The sequence below is a fragment of the Aquila chrysaetos genome, chromosome 21, assembly GCF_900496995.4.
Source record: "Aquila chrysaetos chrysaetos chromosome 21, bAquChr1.4, whole genome shotgun sequence".
Classification (NCBI taxonomy): Eukaryota; Metazoa; Chordata; class Aves; order Accipitriformes; family Accipitridae; genus Aquila; species Aquila chrysaetos.
In genome coordinates this window covers 2,517,074-2,535,630 of record NC_044024.1, presented here as the reverse complement: position 1 = coordinate 2,535,630, position 18,557 = coordinate 2,517,074, and the positions used below count along the sequence as shown (strand labels likewise).

The following is an 18,557-nucleotide window of genomic DNA, read 5'->3' as shown; positions in this document are numbered from 1 at the left end:
AACAGTTTAGAATGGCCAAATAAAATACTGAAGTATCTTTGTATTTGTAAATGTCATGAAACATCTGTTCACTGGGAAAACCCATGATTTTTACCTGTATATACCAATTCTATTCAAACAAAATTTCTATTAAGGGAAGAGAGTGTGAATTTTGCTTAAGAACTGTAGACCAAGCCTGTTAGTCGTATGAAAGAACTAATCTTTACATGTGGGAATTACAATTTCTCACTCTATGTATGCCATGAATCTTGTAAAAGAATAATTAGAACTTGCTCCAAAAGGAAAGAAATGCCAGACTTGAATAATATTTTAGGAAGAGCATTAACAAACATTTTTATACTGCCAACAATCTTCACTGCTTTCTAGAAGAGATTTACATTACATTATTAATTAACTATACTGAGTCAATAGTATGACATAAAGCTCGGAAGATATAAGTTTAGCACAAACTATGACATTCATGAGAAAACTGTGCATTTTTAGGAAGTTTGATTGAAAATCTATGCAAATGACTTCAGCAAGCAAGGGCCCAACAAACTACTTCAAAGCATCAATATCCAGCCCAAAAAACATGACAAGATCAAATCTTTGTCGTTTCTCAAGTGTCTTTACAAACCTCCACATATACGGTATAAATTACTTCACCTCCCGTACCTCGATAGTTTGGTATAAAATTAGCATGCATTACTCTTAGTGGGACCGCTGTAATCTGTCAGACAACATATACCTGAGCAATTGCAAGAATTTAAAAGTATCTAAACGGTATATAATTTGTCTTTTTGTGTGCTATGTGTATAGGATACAACAGGGTCCCATGGTCTACCGTAACAAACAAAATAAAAAATAATAGCGCTATTGTTCCCCTCCCTGCCCCCCAACTCTGACCAACTTTTAGTTTTTGGCTCGAGAATCCCCACAACACTGCGTCTGGGGAAAATATTAAACGCAGAGTAATGTGGTGCTGTAAAGAAATACTAATTAATTCAGAATTAATTTCAGCCACATAAATAAATTGTTTTATTCACTTATTGAAAGTTAGGTTAGGTCCAGGTACATTTGCATCTTCAGAATCAGGGCTTTTAACGAAAAAAAAAGTTTCTCATGTTTCCCGACATCCCATTAAAGTGGTTGTCCTTTGACGTCAATTAGAGCAAGCTAAAAAAAAAAAAAATCATCCTTAATTGCTTTTCAGAAATAGACATTATAGCGTACACTGTCGCAGCCAGATTCGATTACCTTTTACAAGAAACAAGGATGCTGGGAACGCCATAAAACTCCAGCTCTGCTGAATATGGATGCGGGGCTCTGCTGACAGCCGGGGGAGCTGCTTTTCACAGCGAAGGCTCTTCCTTGGGCTGCACAGAAAACTGATGCAAAACCCATAGACGCGTCTAAATTTCTCCAAAGTGTGGAAATGCTGAAGCTGGATGTTGAGCTGGGGCCGGGTTTGGACTGACAGAGGTTGGACGCTCAGTGCTCCATCCCTGCCTCCATGTAAGAGTGAGTGTAATCATGCACCTATGCTGACAATTATAGCTACAAAAACGATCTAGTCCTCAAAACTTGTGTATGTTTCATTACAAGGAGCATCACCAATTTTCTCAAAGACCTTCTCCAAATTTGTCTTACTCCAGGGACTCCATGATGTCTCTGCCGATCAGGTAGAAGAGGAGTCCGGAAAGCAAAACCAGGGGCACCCCCGCCGCGGCGAACATGAACGACCACCCGTAATACACGTGCACGGGTACGTCGTCCAGGCACTTCTCACTTCTCTCCAGAAGGATGTACTTCTGAAAATCAGCGGCAAACTCCTTCCAGATCACGAAGAGAAATATGAGCAGGAGAAATAAGCCTCCTGGAAAGAGAGACAAAGATGAGTTATTCTCCACACATGAAACGCGTCCCATCAGATTTCCAAGAAAAGAGCGCAACAGATTTCCATTTGTTCTTGCAGGTCCTTTGCATCGAAGCTTAGTGTTGCAGAATGATTATTCATGACATTGCAGGTTCCCCTGAAAGCCAAGCCCACTCGCCGCGGGAGAGACCCCCCACCACCGCGACCAGCTCCTGCCCAGCCGCACTGACCCCTCGCGCTGTGACCGCCGGCACTACCCAGGGCTCTCTTACAGCTGGATACGGCCACGGAGAAACCATCACGACCACAGCTGATGTTCACGGCAGGGATCGGCATGAGGCTAGCTCTGCATTCCTGTCTTAAAGGTGGGTTGGTTTGCCTTTTTTATTTTAAATTTGTCTGCGATGAGTGAGAAGGGAAGACTAAGACTTACTTTTTACTTTTTTCTATCTACCCTTCCAAGTAGCGTCAGATCCAATTTCCACCAGAAATGCAAAGATACAGGGATCAGTCCTGCTGATGGTAAGCGTTATCCAGCATCAAAATCTGCACAAGCAGAGCCCACGCAGACGCCGAGAGGCTGCTGCAGCTCGTGGCAGTTCTCCTTCACGTCTTGTGTTACCCTTCCTTAAACCGAGCTTTGCAACCGAGTATTAAAACACATGGCAAGGATTATAGATGATCCTATTTTGCAGAGAAATAACACATAATAGAGTGGAAAAGGCATGTAGCCATGAGATGGTAATCTCAGCTGGGCTACTAAATAACAGAATAATAAAAAGACTAGTAAACAGCTTATACCACGAGGCTAGAAAGTCCTTTTATTGGCAAATGAGACCCCCTTTGCCCTCCCCCGGAGCCGGACGGGAGGAGGGCTGAGGCCACACTCCACCCTGAGCAGCAAGTGCAAGGTCAGCGTCTCGCTTAGAGAGGGTCCGCTCTCCTCGGAGCCTCCCGAGCCTTGCAGGATGCCTGTGACCCAAATAGCAGATCTCCCGTGGGACTTTCCGATCTCCTATTTCCAGATGCGTACCCGTCGAAGGTCAGCGTTCGCAGGCAGAGCTCAGTCACATCTGAACAGCACGTGGCGAACAGGCACCTCCCGGACCTGGCGCAGCCCCCGGCGGGTTTGGGGGTTTCGGTGCCGTAATAGGAACCTCCTTTCCCCATAATTCACTAAGTGGTGGTGGTCAGAGGCTGGAGGTCTAGCCCCGCCCCCCCCCTTCTGAAGCAGATGACAAAAAACTAGTGTGGCCCCAATATTATTTACTGCGTCACATTAAAGGATATATACAGTGCATTTTCAAGTCAACATGTATTAAAATTAAATAGTGGCGGTGCGATGACAGATCTGAAAGCACTTCAGTAATATCTGATCTTGCTACTTCACAGCTAGAAGCTTGCTATTTTTAAATGGTGCTGTATAACATATAGATGTATGCACATACACACACATATATGAAAGAAATACATCACGGACTATAATATTTTTATAGTAGAAGTGAAGAGTTCGCTATTAATTTAGTTGACAAGTTACCACACAGTTCTGTGGATGTGTTGTGCCTTCTGCTGGATTTAATTTCTCCCTTTGCAATTTTTAAATCAAAGGTAGTTTGTACTATATTTAATTATTCTTCCTGGCAGCTTATACACCACAAAATCCAGCTCCCATGGAAGCAGGTAAAGCTTGACATTGATATATCTGCTTAGCAATGGTGGTTACTGAAACCTCGGTCAGAGAAAACACTTCAGTGTTTAACTGTGTTTCTGCTCATCGTGGATATAAGCACATCTGCTGCTACAAACCTCCACCTCACATCTTGTAGCCAAAAATGAGACTTATGTGAGGGTATAGAGGGTTCAAAGTCTTCGCTATGTTATCTAGAAGTTGAAGCTACCCATCCTAAGCTGTCATGTCTATTAAACTGCCTCCTATACCCTAAGACTGCAAACTGAATCTTTCTTAATAACCAAAAATTGGTGTACCCGTATGAATAGACTTTACATTACCACGTGCTGTTATTTCAAACTGTTCTCCCTTACATCAGAAAGTTCTTCTGTTTGCTGGAGAGGCAGGCTAGGAGTTAAACAGCAGCTGTTGTAACATTTGCATGTTCATTCAGATTTTGATACCACTTGAAATTAAGTGCACAAATAAATATTTTACACTTAATATGATAGTTGTATGCTTAAAATACCAATTATTCTACTCTAAGAAAACGATTGCATGTTTAAATAGTCACATGTCCTTTACAAAATACAATATATTGATAAGAAGGCAATTAAGTCTTTATTACTGATGTAATTTAAAATTAAATTAATTAGATAGCAACTGAACCTTGAAAAGTGCTCTTTTAAAGATCAATTTCTATCTCATTAACTTATAATACCTACCGTAAGAGACGCAAATAAAAAAATGTAGCCCCGGCGGGACAGAGGACCCGGGTACGTTAGTGTACTTTTAAATTCTACTTTTCTTTAAATAACCAGGGGTTTTGCACTGAATTGTGCCAGGACAATTTAGATGACCTAAACCTCATTTAGTGAAGAAATCAGATTAAAACCTACCAGTTCTTACCGAGGAGGGTGCGGGGAAGCCCCGTGAGCGGGTGGCACCGTCCCCGAGCTCGCCGGGAGCTAAGGGTGGGGAAACGGTCCTTCCCCTCGCCCCGGGAGAAGCGCCAGGTCTCGGTATGGAAGGATTTATTAAACAGGTACTGGAGGTGATGGCACGGCCACGGCATCTAAATTAAGAACATTTTCACACTCTGGGAAAATGACAAGAAAATGTAAAGTAAGCAGCCTTCTTCCCTGGAATAATTACAGCTGAGTGGCGAGGAGTCCCTGGGATTTACACCATCTCCTCAGTGAGAAAAGAAAATCAAAAGGGCGGGTGCAACCAAAGAAGGACGGTGGAAGCGCAGAAAGGGCAGCTCACTGAAAACTGTTCAGCAAAAAAATGCTTACTTGGAACAATCACAAGTATTCATGAAACTGCCTAAAATTTGTCATGCTTTTAGACATTAGTAGACTTTTCATAATGAGAATATCAGGATCTTCCACTCCCATATTACCAAAGTAAACGTTTTGCATTTTTGTTTTAAAATGTTAATTTATTTTGGATTTTTCATCTTTTGAACAGGTCTCACTTTACGACCTCCTTTTTGGGGCTTTTAGTGTCAGCCACAGTGGAAAGACATCTTTGTTTCCTGTCAGCCCAAAATGGCTTTTTATGTACAGAGACAGATTTATTCCTGCCTTGAGCAGCAAAATGAAAAACTGAAAAAAAAATTTAGTTTTCTGCCCAAGAAATGAGCCTGGTGTTGGCATATGCACTTGAGACACAGGATGTGTTGAGTTTGGGTAACTGTAAGTGAAGATCTCATCAAACCAGCCCATCCCCACGCTCTTCTCAAGATCCCTGTGGTTTCTACCACTGGAAAATTAGCCAAGCGATCTCCTCCTTTCTCTCCCTTTCCTCTTTGCCTCTGTTCATTAGGATGGTATGGAAAAAATTAACTGCGAAACTCCATCTCAATGCTGATGAGGTCAACGGCATCTTCTGGGGAGGGGCTAATTGCAAGAAAATTGAAGTGGGGTATTAAATCTTTCTCCTTCGTACACTGCTAACTGCAGGACAATGAACCCTGGCGCTCCATCTCCCCCTCCCAGGAGGGCTGCACCTTCCTTGTGAGTAAATTCTTTTTCTTTCTCTCACTTTATATCCTTGTGACACCTTTACAGCTGCTAATTGTAGGGACAGGTGAGTGAACTCAATCTTTAACTCTTATTCTGTGGAAGCTACTGAACTTTTGTGTAATCTGCTAATTACGAGACTAATGAACTTTGACTCATTCACCTTTCTCACTAGTTGCCTCTTAAGGATGTTAATAATGAGGAAAGGGAGGGGTGACCTTCAGCTGCCCTTCCATAACCGTCAGCCTTCACTGCATGCGAGGAGCCTGAGATTGCCGAAATGGAGATGCTTGATTTGGGAAGAGGAATCCGAGCACAAAATTCAGCACTTTAACCCATAGGACTGGCAAAGCTGCCTTTTTTTTAACACAGTCAGCTCACACTGAAGACCAGGTTGGTCTGAGCACACGCCGTGCTCCTCTCACGGGACCACGACATGGCTCTGAACGCGCAGGAGAAGCTTTGTGCTGCCTTTGCCGGCTGGAAATGGCCCACGGCCACAGGGATCCTGCATTGCGGGATGGCGTGAGCACACCCGTGCGTGCCATACAAGTGGGGATGCTGGAGAAACAGCACCGGGACCACAGCGCCTGGAAGAAGTGTAGCCTGTACACGGTTCATCGTGTATCTGTGCTTTCCAGTGTAAGGCGAGCTGATAACAAGCTCCTCTTTAGGTTGCTTAACATTACCTGGGACACCCATCCTTATTGCTTGCTTTGAAAACTCACCGTACGCTCACGCTTTGCCTGTGCGTTCCCTCCAGAGCAGCCTCCTCACCCCTGAGCAAGCCACCAGGTAGAGCTCAGGTCGTTTTTTCACTTAAGCCTACAGCTATGCGGCTGGTCCAAATGTATTAGGGCAGCACAGCAAGCTCAGTAATTGCCCTAGGTCTGGATGAAGCACGTGCTCACTTCTAAGCGTGGTCTCTAAAATGCCCAAAGGAAACGCAGAAAACCGAGGAGCACAAGCACAGAAAACCGAGGAGCACAAGCACAGAAAACCGAGGAGCACAAGCAAAGTTGTCCCAGCAATTCAGTTTCCAGAAGCTGCAGTGCAGCATTCACCCAGCCCTCTCCGTGACATTGTAGTGATAATTAATCATATTGTCATCTGACTGTTGAAACAAAGGGACAATTAGTCACCAGGCAGTATCTGCCTCCCCCTCGCAAGCACTGGAGCTAAGTCTGAGATGGCAAATGTTAGAACGAAAGCACGCTGGCTATTTGCTCATGCAATTCTGGTGGTTTTGGGAGCAGGCTGGCAAGGATAACTGCTCAGCTGGGGCAGTAGATGTGCAAATGCAAGCAGGAGCAAATGTCAGATGGGCTCAGGCTGTATTTCTCGAGTTGCCCAGCAGACAAAATCAAGGGGGATGGCTCCGGTCCTTTGAGAGGGCTCTCAGAAATGCCACCTACCGAGCACTACATTTGTTACGGTAGCTGGCAGTCAGATTTGTTCTCCTGAAAGTACAGTAAATAAAAGGCATCTTGGAGAGGAAACCCAAAGGGATCTAATCGAGCGATAACAACCTTCACCCTTAGGCGTTGAATTCCCCCCAGCGACGGAGGGGCACAGGTAACTCCTCAAGGTCACGTCAGGCTGGTTATCCATAAATGCACTTGGGAGTGCATTTGCACCAATAATACCTTTAGAACCTTTCGGTGGCAAATGTTGCATCATTTTGCAATGATTAGCCATGGCTGTGTGTGATTCAGGACTTCAGCGTGGGCTGCTACTGAAAGGGGCAGAGGGAGTTTATGGACAGAATAAAGTTGCATATAAAGGGTGCCCTGAGAGGCCGGGGCATCTTGCAGCCGTGGTGCCCCATCTCCCTATCCGACTGCCAGACCACGTTCCTGCTCTACAAATTGCCAGCGTTTTCACACTTCCTCAAGGAGAGATCATTTCTGCAAGGGAGGTTAATTAACACTGACCCTCAGGCCATGATTAGAAGACACGACGCGGTTTCTCCTGCGTCGTCTCTCCACATCCCGCTATCTGAAGGAAAGGGACGGCTAGGGAGTTGAAGCTGTGTTAAATCTATTGTTCCTACTGCTTAGTGCAATTATGCAGAATATTTTTAGAAGTGATAGCGAGAAAATAACCATGGAAGGATGCAACCCAAATCCATCAGGAAGCCAGTGTCAAGCAGGATCCAGAGGTCTGAGTTCAGGATACCCCCCCAAAAAAAAGGATTAGCTGAAACTCTGAGCAAACTTTGCTGAAAATGCTGAAATACTATTGCATTCTCCTAGCTATCAGTTAGGTTGAAAATATGGCAGGAAGTCTCTTCCAGCTGAACTCGTTCCTCCTAATGACAGTTAATAACAATGATTGCTGTTCAGATTGAAACTGCATTAATACAAACTTCAATTTAAATAGCAGCATCTTTGTCTAATGCCAAGAGGTTTATGTGATGCATAATCAGCTCTTCTAAAAAGTGTCACATTCTATGCCCCAGCTTTTTAATCAAGAAGTAGTCAAATAAAGTGCAAAAACAATGAAAAAAAAAAAAAAAGAATATGGTGATTCAATATTACTCGACATCCTTTTCTGTGTGATATTTTACTTATCTGGCCAGCATCACAAGGTGACTGATCTCAGTTTTTCCATTTGGGCTGAAAGTTGAGTGTTTTGAAGAGGAAGGGCTTTAACTGAGGTAGCCAGAGTGTCACATCTAAGAGGATTTAAATATTCGGCACCAGTCTCACAAGAAGAGATGACTTCAATGCACACACATGTCGAGTGGCCGACACTACTCAGTAGAAGGCATTGGTACCTGATGGAGATCTGATAGCAAGCGGTCTTGCATTCCCAAACGAAAATCATATGTGTAAAACCACGTGAAATTTGCCCTTAGAAATATTAAGCATCTATTACACTATATAAGACACAGAAAAGCAGATATCCACAGGCTTGCCGCCCTCACTTCAATAACTGAAGACCTGGAGACAAATGGAAAATTGGACAAAATGCCAAGCGAATTAGTAGAGGCAGGTAGGGCCAAGTTGATTTAGTGGCTTCCAGATTTTTTTAGACAAATAGATAGATGTCATCTAGCTTCATTTTAACAAGTAGCTCAGCTGGTGTCACGTGGTTAATTATTACTACATCTGGAGGAGACAGAAATTAGGAAAGGAGCTGTAAAATGGATAGGAAGCTAAATAAGGGGGGGAAAGAATAAAAGGTAATGATAGCAGAGCACAGCGAGATTGGAAGGAGTTTAGGTGGAGTTCCTCCAAGGTCAATGTTGGGACCTTTCTTGTAAAATATTTTCATGAATGTTTTTAGCCCCCCCCCTAAAATTGGACACACTCAGAGCCCAAACTGGGAGCAAAGACACTGGCTCATGTTTGATTCATGCCATGTATGAGGAATCAGGACCTGGTGCAGGATCCATAATTAAGCAGTGGTTTTTCAGAGAAAGGCCTGACTTCATAATGAAGTCCTTCACTTGGCATGGCTGAGCGGAGCTCCAGCCTTTAGCTGCTTGAGTCAAGCAAAAAAGCTTTTTTCTGAGTTCGAGTCACTGTTATAAATCAAGTATTTCTACTAGTTAAGCCAGTTATTCCTTCTCAAATGCAGAAAAGGAAAAAGCCCAAGTGATAATTCAGTGGAATCATTTGTAATGGCAGTAGGAATAATGAATAAATGCCTATTTTTAATTCATTTTCCTGCTGTGCCACCGCTTTATCTTTTCAGATTTTATTAAGCCAGCCCTCCCATTTTGAATGGCTGGGTATGCCTTTCATTGCTCAGTGGGTTTCCAGCTCTACCAGGTGTTAACAGCAGAGACAGGGGAGGCCCAAATGCAAAGACTGACTTAGGGGAACGGACCGTGGCCGATTGCTGCCCAGGGTTAACGCGGCTACGGACTTTACTAAAGTAAAAGGCTCTGTTCCTCCGGGTTGCACAGAAAAGCAGAACAACAAAAAAAGTATTTTTTCCCAAACTCCAGCCTCTCTAGGACTAAGGACTATCTTGCTAAAGCTTGACTGAGCACAGAGGTTTCGTTCCAGCGGGGGAAGAGGGAAATCATTTACGCCAAGCCAGCGCAGCTCCCATCAGAGCCCCCATCTCCCCCCAGCAGTGCCTCGTCCCTGGCTGCCCCCCCTTCCCCTGCACGCACGAAGCAGAGCACGGCCGCCGCATTCCTGCCCCGGCCGTATCCCGTTACCGCCGCTTACCCGAGGCGAGGAGGAATCCGCCTCCGACTTTGTAGGATCGGGGGCTGACGAAGGGCACGCCGCACACCAGCAGCAGCCCTCCCACCAGCCCGGCGGCAACGGCCAGCACGATGAACGCCGTCCAGAATCCTCTGTACACTGCGCGGCCGAAAAAGAGTAAAGTCAGGGGAAAGGAGAGGAAAAGGGGTTTTCTTCAGCCCAGGCTTAACTCCCAGCAACAGTAAAAGCAATAACCTGTAACGCTGCTCGCGCTAGGCAGAGCTGGAGCTCGTGCTTTGCTAACGCCCTGCCGCGGCATGGGTGCGATGCGCCTGGAACCGGTGCAAGTTCAGGTTGAATGTCATGCCCTACATAATGGGATTGGAACGAGGACAAGGGGTTGGAAGGGCTTGCCAGGGAAGCACGCCACAAAAGGGGGTGAGAGTAAAGGACACCGCGCTTAGCTGTGCCTGGGGGGGATGGAAGAGCTTGGCAAGAAAGGAAAGAAAATTGCAACATTAGGAGAGATCTTTGTTCCATTTTAATTAACGCTTACGGAAGGTGCCAGGTTCCTGGTTTAAAATAAAGACGGTTTTTGTTAGCAGGACTGCAGGGAAAACGGGAGCTCATGGTTTCCCCCATTAATGGCCTTGCTTGACTCCAAGTAAGAGAACAGCTGCCTCCTCATCCTCTGAATTTGGGGGGTTTGCCGTGACTTCATGCAGCTACGCCAGCCAGAGCCGAGCAAGTTTGCATCCATCACATCCCAGGGGATGGGACGTAGCCCACTAATTTCAGTCTCCCACTAGCCAAGTCTCCTCCAGTCACAGCCATAACCCTTGGCCAAAGGTGGTGGTCTTCAGGCAGAGACCCTCTGATACCCAGCTCCCCATTCCCCTGATTTATCTGATCCCCTCGGGCCACTGCATCTCACTCTGCCTGTTGTTTTTCTGAAGTGCTAGTTAGAGAGGTTTAAGCCAAGCACGACCAAGTGGGTAACGCTGAAATGATTCACACTTGAAAGAAAAATGATACAGAAAAGATGCGTTTTACTCATTTGAAACCATTTTGTCAGGAGAGCCACTTAGGGAGAGATAAGTATCTTGAACTCTCCAAAACCACAGAATTCATTTTCATGTTTAACCTCCCGTCACCCGTTTCTCTCAGGGAGCCTAAGAGGATGCAGATAAGGCAGAATTATCTCTAGAGCAAGTAATAGCTGGAGGACCCCTCTTCTTGGACAGCCTCCTGTTTTGTCATCATTTGCATATGAAGATGGACTGGTTTGAAATAAAATGAGTGTTAACGACAGAAGCGTCTGCTCTCTGCAGATGTCCAAATGCGGGGTTGGAGCAGCAGAAGAGCCCGATGTTCCCACTGCCCTAAACGTGGGTGCTGAGACATCTTCATCTCCCCGGGGATCATAGCGGGGTGGGTGCCGGGATCCTCCAGGCAGACCCCCGCAGCACCCCGGGGTGCAGCCCCTGCGCCGAGCCCCTCGCCGACACCTTCCCGGGATCCATCCCCACCTTCCCGGGATCCATCCCCACCTTCCCGGGATCCATCCCAACGGGCATTTCTCAGAGGCAGCTGAAGAGCGTTTCATAGCAAGGGCTGACAGGCAGGGACAGATGCCTCCAGCGCCCTTTATTTAGTATGGAAAAAATAGCGTGTTTATCAGCAAGATCATTCAGAAACTAGACGTCATGCCTGTCTCTCCTAAGCAGAAAAAATCCCACCGCTTAACCCGTGTGCTTGCTGCACACAGCCTGCAATGGGCTCCTCCTTCTACCGTTGACAGGTCCCTCGTATCCATTTTACACTACAGCATGTTCCCCGAGGCAGGAATCCTGCACAGCAGAGCAAAAGAAACTAGCTGCTCTCCCTCACATGCTCCTACTGACAATTTTTTTTTTTAATTAATTTCTCATAAAAAAATAAAAATAAAAAAAGGTACTGCTAAAGGCTAAGGAAAAGGTCAAGATGTTTGTTTGTGCAGTATGCCTGCCCCGGATCCCCGGAGGCAAGGCAGAGTGATGCACACTATTTAAAGAAATCAATTCATTTCAAAAAAGATCATTGAATTAATTCTAGCTGCTGCCACCAATTTAGCAAATTAAAATTCCTAACAGCAGCTGATTCATTAAAGAACTCTGAAAATACAGAGAAACATAAATAAAAAGGGAACCAGTTGAAAGGAGAGCTCTCCAACTGTGTCGTATTCCGTGTATTAAAAATAAGCCAGTCACTTACGTGGATCTTCTAACAATTTGGTCTTTAACTGATTTTCCAGTGCTTGTTTATTTTGTCTTGCAACAAATCAACACCAGAGCTCTCCCAGGAAGCCAGACTCTGGGAACGAGTCAGCACTGAGCTGCCACAAGCCTACAGCCCAGGAGAAATTATTTTTACTTGCTTGCCCGCAGGGTTGGGATTTGGCCATGGGGCTGAAGCCCTTTGCCTCCAACTCCTCCCAGCGAGCGAGGAGGTGGGAGAGAGCGGATTTGGCATCCTCCCTCGCTCATAGGAGTAGGTGCTGAGCACCCAGCGGGAGGGTGCACGGCTCACGGCCAGGCGTGGCTGGCTCTGGCGGAGAGAAGACGTGGGAGAGCATCTCCGTGTGCTCACGGCTTGGGGCAGCCAACTAAGCAAGGCCATTTTGTAAAGGAGCTTTCCAAAAGTCTCGGTCGTGCTTGGCCACGTGCATTTACAGTGGGAGAACCGCAGCACTGACACACATCATACATCTCTGCCCGATCGCTTGGGAAAGGAGCTGCTGGGGGAGGAGGAAAGAAACCCACCTGCGGTTGTGTCGTAGGAAGGATGGGGGAAAGGTCCAAGAGCAATGGGCATGGGAAAGAGGTAGCCATGCATGCAGAACTTGGGGTGGGCTTGGCTGGCTGAAAGAGAACAACAAAAGAATCCCTGTTTGCTTCTGTTTTTTGCAAAATCACAGTTACGGTATTCAGATGGCAATGTACTATTCTGCAAAAGCTACAAAACCCTCACTGAAATCAGAAGGCTGGGAGTAAAGAAGGATAGTAAATCCCGGTTAGAAAGAAAAAAGTAAAAGAAAAAGAAGAATGATGAAAGAGGGGAGATTTAACGGGATCTGAGACTGCTGCCTGTACATCTTCTCATCTTCATAACCTGAGTCTGAGGTGAACATAAATCAGGAAACATGGAGCAACTGAAATCGGTGTAAATATTCCCATTGCTGCTTTCCTCCAGAAAACGTGTCAGACCGCCTGGAAGGGGCAAAGGTATTTGGGTACCAGACAAGCTACCTTACAAGACCTCCAGTTTGTGAGAAGGGAAAGCACAATTAGAATGGAAGTGCCCCATCAATATTAATACCACTGAGGCTTATCATGATTAACAGTAATAGAATGAATGTTAAATGAATTAATTAATGGTTGGCCACTTATTTAAATATGTTCCCCAGCTCAAAGGACCACTTTATAATAGGTGGACATTAGTTCATGCTAAATTGACTATGGAACACCTATTGAATTAATTATTACATCCATGAGAGCAGCAAATTAATTTGCCATGATCAATCCTATTATAATAAATACCTAAAGAAGTAATACAAATTTGCCAGTTATCAGAAAGAGTTATTTTACTTCAGGTAACATTGTATCATATCATGTATTTCCATATAATGTAATTAGATAGCAAACTCCCTCTCTCAAGCCTGCCCTTTTTAATCAAAAAATTCCTGTGTGAAAAATCTCACATTGTTCAGTTGAATGGTGGCAGTAACCGTTCCTGCAAGATTTTACAGGAAACACAGGTCAGGTGCTGGAGGACAGCAAAGTCATCTGAAATTTTAATCACTGCAGAGTAAATTTATGGTGGGAACCTGCATTATTTGCAGCTCAATGCCCTATGAGGCGATCACGCCTCTCCACAGGCACGTAAGCATCCTCGAGCAGACTGAAGCACCAGAGAGCATGGGGTCAAGGCTTTTGCAGTGTTTAAAACCTTTGCAAAACTTGCTTAAAAATATCTTTTTTTTTTTTTCTTTTTTTTACCCCCAATACTTCTTTAGGGCTGTGGTATCCCAGGGAAAGGCTGTCCTCTAATTACCCACTGTGAACTAATGCGGGAGAGCTGGTTGCTGGCTCAGCCACCGGCAGGGCTGGCGCCAGGCGTGTTGTGGGATGGTTTCACTCCTTTGCTCTTTCTGGTGGGAGCACCTGGTTCACTGGGCCAAGACCCCACACTTCACTGCACGTGGGCCACCAGTCAGCACCAACTGGTGTCTCAGAACAGGTTTCACCTTCTCCTTCAATTTTTTTCTGAAGAGTGAATGTGCTTTCAGAAAAAAAAAATTATTTTGCATCCATCTCTGTTTATTCACACATGTAATTTCAATGACCTTAAAAAGCAAACCAGGCAACATCTTAAAATAAAGGCCTTGTGTGCTTAAGAGCATAAACACACATGGTTATGGCTCTCCAGGGTCCACCACTGCCCACTGCTAGAGGTCCTGAGCACCCAGTGAGACCACACGCATGCGTGTCCAGCCTTTGCCACCCTGAAATCAGTGGGAGGTGGGAATGCTCAGCACCCTGATGGCTTAAAACACTGACAGAAGAGTGATGCTAATGGCCAGGAAAGGCATGGGTTCAAATTTGGCAGACCTTAGCTGACTACAAACATCAAGAGGTATGGGGGGGAGAGTTGTCCTTGCTGGTGGAAGCCACCGCTCCATAAGACTTTGTAGATGATAAACGGCATCAAGTGGTTCCTACATTTCTGTCAACAACCCTCTGAGAGCAAAATCCAAGTCAAAACAAAAGAGCACGGAAGCCAAATTTGCTTTTGACTGAGAGACGATGAGAACGAAAAATAAAGTGAAATAAAGACAACTGTCTCCATCTCTGGGAGCCCTTCTTGTGCTTGTTTGCAATTCAGTCGTGAGTGAGTGCTGTGGATATGGTGCGGTGGCATCGTACTCACTGTACCAGAAGGTCCAGATGGTCTCTCGGTGGCCCTCGCCAAAGAACCAGCACCTCCAGAAGAAGCCCTCATGATGGAAAGTGAGGATCTCCTTCCTGACCTCTGTCGACATTTCAGCCTGTGGAGGAATGAAAGCCCAAGCTGATACAGGGATGATCATGGTGTAAAGCGTGTATTGTTTGCTTAGACAGTTGTTGCTTTCATTTTTTGTTGGGGTTTTCATTTGTTGTCATTTGAGTTGGTTTTGGAGGGGTTGGGGAACACAGAGGCAGCTGCTGTCCTTGGCTTTCTGCCGTATCACAGCTACAAAATGTTCTGATAACAAATTGCCCTGCAGACCTTCACAGAACAGTTTCTTCTTTTTCTAATATCTTTAAACCACTGGTTGCTAGAGCTGGATGGGTATGTCAGGGAGCAGAGCATTCTGGGTGTATTCTACTTCTTAAACAGTTTCCTTCAGTAAATGTTTTTGCTGTTGTAACCAGTAAGAAGCAGGCTGATTACCAGGTAAGCAATTTTAGGTGTGACCCAATGCAGCAGTTCAGATGTCTTCGCTAGTCTGCAGGACCCATGTAAGGTCTGGCTTAACCCCAGAAGACAGCCCAACTCTAATGCTCCCAGTAAGCCTCTTCCAATCACCAGCCCAAAGGTTTCCTTCTTTCTCTCCCTCTGTTGAGCCTGGTAGAAGTTATGCTAAACTTACGCAAGACACATTATTCTGCCCACACCAGTCTTCTCATAGATGGCGATAGGGATGTTGACAATTTTTCCTTTTTTGTGAGTCTGTTTCAACCCCCAGACCAGACCCACCAGCACAAGGTTTAGGTCTTTCCAGAAGGGAGTATATTGCAAAGCTGAGTCATGGACTATTTACCAAAAAACTTATTAAAACTACAGCCAAAATCAAGTTTATCTTTAGCACATACAGTTTGGTAAAGGAGACATGACTGCTACAAAATTACGTTTTGTGGAGGGCGGAGAAACTCCATACAGTCCTGTGAACTAAAGGAAGGAGATGGGACTCAACAGGGAGGTGCTAAAAGATATTTCCCTCGCCTCAAAGTTTTTATGCATCAGGTTGTGACCGCTTTCCAGAGCTCTGACCTGATTCTCTTTTCACTTTCAGGATAAAATACTAACTACGACAATGGTAACCGGCAGCCCTCAAACTTCATCAGCCGGATGGCTGCTGACTTAGTGCATCTACGGCACATTTAATCGCTGCTTGGCAGATACTCAAGACCGTCCTTATCTGTAAGGGACAGGATTTGCCAGTTTAAGAAAGGGCAGAGAAGGTAAAAACACAGCCCATTGTACACAACCGGTAACTGAAATAGAAATAATAGAAACAGCGTCTGAAATAGAAATAAAATCGCTTAGAGGAAAGAGTAAGAGCAGTTCCTATTTCTGCCTGGTGCTTTTGAAGTTGCTCTGCCTTAGTGACAGGCACACTAACACTTGGCCAAGAGTGTATCTTAAATGTTTGAGATGCTTATTCGTGTCGTGCAGTGCAACGTCTCTAGTCTCTCCACTTTAAAAGACAACAGCACAAACGAAAATCTGAAACAATTAACACTGCCATTTCCCAAGTGCACAAAAAACGAGCGGCAGTCCTCTGTCTGTGACTCTCTGCCATCTCCGGGGCTTTACTGCACTGCTTTAAACAGTAAAGACAGTGTCTTCTGCCAGGCAGTTTTTCTATCACAATTTTTTCTTTTCAACAGAGAATGTCATTTGGAAACATGACTCAAGTGAACAGTGTCCTACATTTGATTATGGGATTCTGAAATGAAAGAAAATATTTCTTGCTGGCATCATGATGCTTACCCAGTGTGACTCACCACACCAGAAAAAAATCAAACCTAATTGGATTGAACTTTAAAGTAACAAAAAGTCTGCACACAACAAGGATCTTCCTGTCATTTTGTAATTGAAACCCCACATTGATTGGCACAAAAACATTTTTGAAGAGTGGGTGGCTCAAGGAACTGATCTGGTTGTTAGTTCATTGAAGAGTTAGACAATAGCAAGTGCAGCTAAAATCAAACTTTCGAAAGAATCTATAAACAAGTGATACCAGCAGTTAGCACTAAAATACCAAATTGTCCTTTGAAAATTACACTTCCTGCTAACTAAAATCCTATAAAAATCTTAATTTTAAAATATATAGGCCTTTTCTTGTTAGATGGGCAGGCACTCTTGTCTACTCTGTTCTACGTCTGATGTTCGCTTTTGTTTTCTGTCTGTGCTGTAGTCATATCACTTCAGATGTAAATGATTGCCAAGTCCTACACATATGAGCTATTTTTAAATGAAGAAACTACAGAGGGAGAAATCATTTAATGGCAAATATCAGGGTATATCTTTTGTCTTTAGAGGCAAATGCTGTCAACAAGTAAAGCTCTTACATTTTTGCTTTTCATTCCCTAATGTTCATATCTGCCAGATTACAGAGATGCTGTCTTAATGTTTCCTAGACGCACTTTACTCCAGTCAAAATGCTAGATACTATGGAAAAGCTGGCTTGGATTTTAAAGTTAGCTCAGGCTGACATTTTACATTAGCAGGCCACTTTCAATGATTAAAATTTTAAATTATTTAAATTAGACGATTCTTCCGAAGTAAGACAAGATTTCAGAGTTTACCTCCCCAGTCCGCAGAGTGCTATTCCCACTCTCGAAGACGCCACAGGTCTCCATAGCTAGAAGCCAGTAATCCGTCCCGAAAGCGACGAGAAAGAGCAACACGCCGGTGCCACCGAGGATCCCGGCTGTGAGGGCGGCTACTCCAGCCTTCATGGGGCAGCAGGTAGGCAGCAGAATTGGAAATCAGAAAGGAAGAAAACCACTGAAGTTTCCAGGATCACTGGAAGAGGGAGACGAGAGAAGTGCTATTTTTGGACACGGATAATAATCTGCTCCTGGCTGGTGTGAGTTTCAGTGGGTGGTGGGAACAGGACTAATAAAAGCAGATGACCTGGCGTAACCAAACAGCTGTGGTATTAAGGAACATGGCAAATAGCTATTGAGACAGAGCAGGAAGATTTCCAAATAAACACATGGCTGTTCATTTCAGAAGAGCGGGGCAGAGAGCCCTTAGCCTCAGCCAGTCGGGCAGCGGCTGTAGGTCATGAATAACCATTAACCATAACGATGCAGAACTGCCCAGGACACTGGAGAGTTTTTAACTGGAGAGTTAAAACTGGAGAGCTCCCCTTTGTGCACGAGATTAGCAGAGGCTGTGCATGGCTCGAGCAGATCTGAACTCGAAGATCTTTACCGTGTCACGGAGTCTGCAGTTTCCACAGCCGTTGCGGTGAGGTACCTTTAGCCGTGTCCTCGCACGTGTGGTATAGAAGTGGCACTTCTGGAATACGCGTCTCCTTCAGCTCCTGCTCCCTCTGAACAAAACACTAATGCAGCTTTCACACAAAGTAACCCCAGAGATCCAAGCAATAACATTAAAACATTGGTGATATCTTAAATATCTTGGTGCTATCAGAAGTGATGCAATCAACCCGAGCAAACACGTTCAAATCGGGCAGGTCGCCATCTAACTAGGCAAGGAGCATTAAAATCAGGTGTACGTACCAATATACCTAGAACGTCTTGCTATGCAGCTGTAGAAAGATGTTCTCTCTCCTGCCACAGAAGAGCAGACTATATAGCATCCATACCCCTCCCACTGCCCGAGCCTGCTGTGGAAGAAGTGTCTCATGGGGACGAGGACATTCCTGCATGGAATTTCATTGCCATTTGGTTGGTAATGTTTTTGTCTTCTGCTGGAGCATCTGCTGTAGATCACTGCCAGGAACGGGATGCCAGACTAGGAAAATTATAATTTCTGTAGGGCAGTAACTATATTCTTGTGAC

At 44.9% G+C, this 18,557-nt stretch overlaps 1 protein-coding gene across 2 annotated transcripts; it reads right to left on the bottom strand.

The window, feature by feature from the left end:
• Positions 1-989: 989 nt before the first annotated feature.
• LOC115333661 (transmembrane protein 182-like) lies at positions 990-17,801 on the bottom strand. 2 transcript variants are annotated; one of them, XR_003920884.2, is made up of 6 exons: positions 17,331-17,801; positions 14,686-14,803; positions 12,519-12,617; positions 9,739-9,876; positions 1,237-1,855; positions 990-1,155 (listed from the first exon to the last, which is right to left on the bottom strand). XR_003920884.2 is itself a non-coding variant. In XM_029996929.2 (5 exons), exons 1-5 carry the CDS (start codon positions 17,481-17,483, stop codon positions 1,626-1,628), a joined length of 738 nt encoding a protein of 245 aa, XP_029852789.1. In that variant the 5' UTR covers positions 17,484-17,801; the 3' UTR covers positions 990-1,625. The 2 variants fall into 2 exon arrangements, 1 of the variants encoding a protein (XP_029852789.1); XM_029996929.2 differs by having other exon boundaries at positions 990-1,855.
• Between the last annotated feature and the right edge of the window lie 756 nt (positions 17,802-18,557).

Bases quoted from the DNA above. Each gene is read 5' to 3' on its own strand.
- LOC115333661 (XM_029996929.2), bottom strand. From the start codon at position 17,483: ATGAAGGCTGGAGTAGCCGCCCTCACAGCCGGGATCCTCGGTGGCACC. The intron at 14,804-17,330 runs GTAAACTCTGAA...ATTCCTCCACAG, and splicing joins GCACTCTGCGGACTGGGGAG to GCTGAAATGTCGACAGAGGT. The intron at 12,618-14,685 runs GTGAGTACGATG...GTTCTCTTTCAG, and splicing joins CATCTGGACCTTCTGGTACA to CCAGCCAAGCCCACCCCAAG.